Below are 6499 nucleotides of genomic sequence, written 5' to 3'. Positions count from 1 at the left end.
CGAACTGCAAAGTTTATTGAAGGAAAAAAAAATTATTGCGGAATAAGTACCAAGAAACCAGTGCCCAGACGCTGGATAACGTAGTATAGCTATGAAAAAGGATCTTATGTCTTAAACCGTATCCGTTCAGGGGAGCGGCAAAATAAGGTAGACAAAGCAAGATAATAATGTTGATGTTAACACTATTGTCAAGTTTACTGGCCTTTCTATTAGTGAGATTGAAGAATTAAGTGTGAGCGGTTACAAATAATTTGTATCCGTTCAGGAGAGTGGTTTAAGAAACAATAGATAGGAGATTTTGGAAAGGATTGAGACCCCTTTGTTTCCAAGTTAAGTATAATGAAATTATCCGCTCAAGGAATGTATTTCCCCGCTTTGATTGTGTAAAATATGAGTTTTTGCGATAAACGACATAATGCCGAATTTGCCGTTCAGCGTGGTTATTTGTCAGCGGAATATTTTCTGGGTCATCTAAAAATTTCCACATCATTCTTTCAGATCTCAGAACATTTTTTGCAACTCGAGAGGCTCCAATTGCTTCAGGTAAACGAGATATCTCCTTCAAGTAATACTTTGTACGTTTTCTTAATTTTCTGGCACGTCTGACAAACCTCAAAACATCTATCTCACTTTTTAGTAAAGCTTTTTTTAGTGCAAATAATTCAGTGGCCACGTTTCTCAAGTAACAACCCAGAACTTTAACTTCAATATTCCAACTATGTGCTAATCTTTCAAAATCTCTTGATAAATGTGCCCAACAGATTTGCCTGTTTTTATCGGCAAAATAATTGTATGCTGCATACCTGTCAGTTATTACCAAGCTATTGCGATTGCAGAATTTACTATTTTGTAAAACTTTCATTCCTCTTGACTCTGTAAATTTTACAAAACTTGCCGTATTGCTTGCAAACATCCAACACCAAGCGAGTTTACCTTTGTTATAATGGCTCGTTTCATCAATATGTAGAACTTTACTCCTACTTATCTCTTGTTCGATCTGCTCATACATTTTTTTGCATTTTGAAGCAACTCTATGTTCACTATTTGATATGCTACCGACGCTTATGTTCAAATTGAAGATATCATTTACGACACTCGCTATTTCGCGTTTTGAATTTTTGTAGAATCCGCTGAACGCTGCAATTATTGACTTAACCCTTGGACCAAATGTATCTGGCGTAACACCTTCCGGTAACTTGCTACTTCTTCTCTTTCCGCATCTCCGACAACGGCCATGTTCTAACTGATATTCCACTACATAAGGCTTGATTTCTGGAAGATCAACTTTCTGATGAATATATGGTTTTTCACATATTGCAATTTCTCCTCCGCATTCGCAAGTATTAGGCAACTCTATCTTTACTACTTTATCTGCATCCATGTTGGCGCGAAAACTTCCTTTATGACCAACCTGACCGCCAATATTCCTTTCGCTTTTCGGCTTATTCTTTTTTATTTTATACAACTCTTTGGAACTTGGTATTGATGAATTTTTTGAGCTTAAACCGAGTCTTTCTCTTAACTCAGCATTTTCTATCTTTAAAGCCTTATTTTCTGCTTTTAAACTTTCATTCTCTTTTTCCAATCTTTCTATTTTTGCTTCTAACCTTTCTATTTTTTGCTGTAAATTTTTGCAAAGTTCTAAAAGGTTTACCATATTATTTCACTTTTGCTCTATGATTATCTTTTTAGATCACCTTGTCTACCTTATTCTGCCACTCCGCTGAACGGATACAATAATTTACCATTTCTTCTGGTTTCACTATCCTTTCAAACTCTTCCTCAGTGAGCAGTTGAAGTTTTGCTGCTGCTTCTTTTAGAGTGATATTTTCTTTATAAGCAAGCTTCGCTATTTTTGCTGCATTGTCGTACCCTATATGCGTATTTAATATAGTGACCAACATCAACGACTGATTCAGTAAATCTTTTATCCTCTCTTCATTTGCTTTAATACCAACTACACATTTTTCTGTAAAATTTAAACTTGCGTCAGCTAAAAGTCTTATAGACTGCAAAACATTGTAAATTATCACTGGCTTAAACACATTCAATTCAAAATGACCGTTTGAACCACTAATGGTTACAGCAACATGATTTCCCATAACTTGAGTGCATACCATAGTCACCGCTTCACACTGAGTTGGATTCACTTTACCTGGCATAATTGAAGAACCAGGCTCATTTTCCGGTAACATTATTTCCCCAATTCCGCATCTTGGACCAGAACCAAGCAGCCTTATATCATTTGCAATTTTCATTAAACTGACTGCTACTGTATTGAGTGTTCCACTGAGCTCAACTAAAGCATCATTTGCTGCTAGCGCTTCAAATTTATTGCCTGCTGAAGTAAATGGAAGGTTAGTAATTCCTGCAACTTGCTTTGCAAAATCTTCAGCAAAACCCTTTTTAGTATTGAGTCCCGTGCCAACCGCAGTGCCACCTTGTGCAAGCTCATATATATCACTTAAAGTTGATTTTACTCTCTCTATCCCCTTTTTAATCTGGGCTGCATAGCCAGAAAACTCCTGTCCTAGTGTTAGGGGCGTTGCATCTTGCAGATGAGTACGTCCTACTTTTATTATATCTTTAAATTCCTGAACCTTATTATCCAGCACCTTATGCAATTTTTCAAGATTTGGAATAAGCAAGCGGTTTATCTGGTCTGCTGCTGCTATATGCATTGCTGTTGGAAAGGTGTCATTTGACGACTGACCATAATTCACATGATCATTTGGATGTATCGGAGATTTACTACCCAAATTACCACCTAAAATCTCTATTGCGCGATTGCTGATCACTTCATTCATATTCATATTAGTCTGCGTTCCGGATCCGGTTTGCCAAACAACAAGCGGAAATTCATTATTAAATTTGCCATCTATTACTTCCTTTGCGGCTGCGCAGATTGCGTCCCCTACCTTATTATCTATGCTACCCTGCTTCATGTTAACATGTGCTGCTGCAAGTTTTACTATTGCTAATGCTTTAATCAGAGGCTCTGGCATTTTTTCTGTGCCAATCTTAAAATTTTCTAAAGAACGCTGAGTCTGCGCTCCCCAGTAATGTTCACTTGGTACTTTTACTTCCCCTAAGCTGTCTGATTCTATTCTCGTCTTTCTATCCATATTTTCCTCCTGGTGTTATGCAAACTGGTTCACTACATAATTTTTTCATGCCTACTTCTTGGTTAATTAAATCATACTAGATCCAAGTAGTCAAGTGTACGAACATTGCAATTTTCAGGTAACTTGCATGGTAGATGTACAACTGTACGAACATTGTCTAGCAGGAGGGTGTCATCCCAGCGCCCCTATGATGTCATCACAGTGCTTGACACTTGGATCCAGAAATTTTATTAAGTTGGTAAGCATAAAAGTAGCCGTTTTATGTTAAAATACAACGTTTTGATGATTATGAAAAGGCTGGATCCCAGTGTCTGGGCACTGGGATGACACCCTTCTGGTGGACTCAAATCACGATGTTTGCACAGCTGTACGCTTAGTTCTGGTTGCACGCTACCATTCTTGTACATCCATAAATAGAAAATTTACGCTTTAAAAGGATCATATACATCGATTTCCTTAGAATTACTCTTTTTCAATTTTTCACTTAATAATCTTAAAATAGGCTGTAAATCACCATTAATTGATAAGCACAGCACTTCTTTATTGAGATAATTAGCTAGGTGATTCTTCTTTTCCAGAATTTCTGCTTCCCTCAATAAGTCGCATTTGTTTAATACTACAATCTCTTCTTTTTCAACAAGATCACTATTGTAAAGTTCCAATTCATTATGGATACAACTATAAGCCGAAACAACGTCATCGTGAGTTACATCGATTAAATGAAGTAAAATTTGACACCTTTCTATGTGCTTTAAAAATTTATGCCCGAGCCCAACTCCAAGGTGAGCATCAGTAATTATTCCAGGAATATCTGCTATTACAACTTCGCTATCATCCACTTTTACCATGCCTAAATGAGGTCTTACGGTGGTAAATGGATAATCGCCTACTTTTGTATCGGAATTTGAGCAGCGAGTCAAAAATTTTGATTTACCTGCGTTTGGCATGCCAATAATTCCAACATCTGATAAAACTTTTAGTTTTAATAATACATGTTTTTCTTCGCCAGGCTGACCGTAAGTAAAATGTCTTGGTGCCTTATTAGTAGAAGATTTAAAATTAGTATTTCCAAGTCCACCTTTTCCACCCTGTGCTACTTGAAATTCCATACCAGGCTTGTCAAGGTCTACTATTATCTCTTCACTTTCTTCATCAATTATTTGTGCACCAACTGGAACTTTAAGTATAACGTCTTTCCCTGCTGTGCCAGATCTATCCCTGCCTGCACCATTTTTTCCACTATCTGCTTTAATGTGTCTTCTATAACGAAAATGAAGCAAAGTGTTGAGATTAGCGTCGCTGATGAAAACTATGTTTCCACCCTTTCCTCCATTACCACCATTTGGACCACCAAATTCAACGAACTTTTCTCGACGAAAACTTGCACAGCCATCACCACCGTCACCGGCTTTTAAACACAATTTTACTTCGTCTATAAAACCCATGCTAACCCACGATAATATTTAGCATCCTTTCCTAACGTGCTTTCTATTCTCATTAGCTCATTATACTTCGCGAGTCTATCAGAACGCGATAGCGACCCGGTTTTTATTTGCCCGCAATTTGACGCAACTGCTATGTGGGATATTGTTGTGTCTTCTGTTTCACCTGAGCGATGAGAAACAACAGCTTTATAGCCATTTGATTTTGCCATTTCAATAGCAGCAAAAGTTTCTGTTAACGTCCCTATTTGATTTGGCTTGATCAGTACAGCATTTGCCATTTTTTCCTCTATTCCTTTGCATATCAGTTCACAATTTGTAACAAACAAATCATCCCCGACCAATTGAATTTTATTCCCTAGTTTTGCAGTAAGCAATTTCCAGCCTTCATAGTCGTCTTCACTCATTGCATCTTCTATAGAAATTATTGGATATCTTTCCACAAGGTTACAATAATATTCGGTTAACTCTTCTGAAGTAAGCCCCTTACTTTCAAATTCGTAAATTCCATCTTCATAAAAAGTAGATGAAGCAACATCAAGGCCTAGTGCAAAATCACTTTGCGCTGAATAACCTGCTGATTCTATAGCGTATATGATCAAATCAAGTGCTTCTTCAGTACTTTCAATATTTGGTGCAAAACCACCTTCATCCCCTACATTTGTGCTATAACCTTTTTTCTTAAGAATGCTACGTAAGTTGTGGAATACCTCCGCAGATATTCTAATCGCTTCGCTGAAAGTCTCAGCACCGACCGGAAGAATCATGAATTCTTGGAAATCGAGCTTATTGTCTGCATGTACTCCACCATTAATTATGTTAATGAGTGGAACCGGCATAACACTCGTCTGCTTTCCTCCCAAATATCTATATAGCGGCATTTTGAAACTGTTTGCTGCTGCTTTTGCAACTGCAAGAGACACACCCAAAGTTGCATTTGCTCCAAGTTTTGATTTGTTTTTTGTTCCATCCAGTTCAATTAATGCTTTATCAATTGCATTTTGGTCCGCTGCATTCATTCCAATGATTTCATCTGCTATTATCCCATTTACAGCTTGAACAGCTTTCAGCACTCCCTTACCACAATACCTTTTCTCATCTTGGTCCCTGAGTTCCAAGGCTTCTAATTTACCAGTTGAAGCTCCAGAAGGTACAGATGCCCTGCCTATTGCGCCATCACAGAGCTCAATTTCTACCTCAATAGTGGGGTAACCCCTGCTATCTAAAATTTCTCTTGCAAATACGTTATTGATTATCTTATTCATTACATTAAACCTTAACTTCCGCAATAAGTGCTGCAGTTTCTTTTGCTAGCTTAGCTATATTACTACCAGCACCAATAAATAATACTATATCACTTGGACTTGTCGAATCACTAATAAAATGTGAAATGAGCAAAGCATCATTCATAATTTTTGTGTTATTAAATCCATTACTGATTAAAGCTTTTTGTATATCATCAATCCCACAACCAGGAATAGGCTTGTCTTCTGGGGGATGAACAGGAGTGAGGATGACATAATCAAACATCATGAAAATTCGTATGAATTCATCAAAAAAATTACGAATGCGGGCAAAACGAAGTGGTTCGATAATTCCTATTACTTTTCCTTTAGTAATCGAACGTGCAGCCGTTAAAGTTGCATATATTTCATTTGGATGATGGGCATAATCCTCAATTAACTTAACACCTTTAATATCGGCAATCAAAGAGAATCTTCTTGCTACTCCTTGAAATTCCAAAAGGCCTTTTTTAATCTCTGCATCGCTAATTCCGAGCTTTATCGCAACTGATATTGCAGCTAGTGCGTTACTGACTTTATGCATTCCTATTGTGTTTGATAGTACTACGTTTTTTATTCTGTGGTTATTGTCAATCAACACGTCAAATTCTATGCTGTTAGCATGCTGTTTAATGTTGCTGGCTCTAAT

At 37.2% G+C, this 6499-nt stretch overlaps 2 protein-coding genes across 2 annotated transcripts; both read right to left on the bottom strand.

The window, feature by feature from the left end:
• Positions 1–1661: 1661 nt before the first annotated feature.
• Positions 1662–3177, bottom strand: LOC123257941 (fumarate hydratase, mitochondrial-like). The gene has a single exon (XM_044717882.1). The coding sequence runs from the start codon at positions 3123–3125 to the stop codon at positions 1689–1691; it is 1437 nt and encodes a 478-aa protein (XP_044573817.1). The 5' UTR covers positions 3126–3177; the 3' UTR covers positions 1662–1688.
• A 1317-nt stretch (positions 3178–4494) lies between these two features.
• On the bottom strand, positions 4495–5902 carry LOC123257948 (enolase). Its single transcript, XM_044717891.1, has one exon. It carries the CDS (start codon positions 5830–5832, stop codon positions 4558–4560), a length of 1275 nt encoding a protein of 424 aa, XP_044573826.1. The 5' UTR covers positions 5833–5902; the 3' UTR covers positions 4495–4557.
• Between the last annotated feature and the right edge of the window lie 597 nt (positions 5903–6499).

The sequence above is a fragment of the Drosophila ananassae genome (genome assembly GCF_017639315.1).
Source record: "Drosophila ananassae strain 14024-0371.13 chromosome 4 unlocalized genomic scaffold, ASM1763931v2 tig00000077, whole genome shotgun sequence".
NCBI lineage: Eukaryota > Metazoa > Arthropoda > Insecta > Diptera > Drosophilidae > Drosophila > Drosophila ananassae.
The sequence above is the reverse complement of the archived record's forward strand: the minus strand, read 5'-3'. Positions and strand labels throughout refer to the sequence as shown.

What these genes read in the sequence shown, in the direction of transcription:
- LOC123257941 (XM_044717882.1), bottom strand. Translation starts at nt 3,125, where the DNA reads ATGGATAGAAAGACGAGAATAGAATCAGACAGCTTAGGGGAAGTAAAA.
- LOC123257948 (XM_044717891.1), bottom strand. Translation starts at nt 5,832, where the DNA reads ATGAATAAGATAATCAATAACGTATTTGCAAGAGAAATTTTAGATAGC.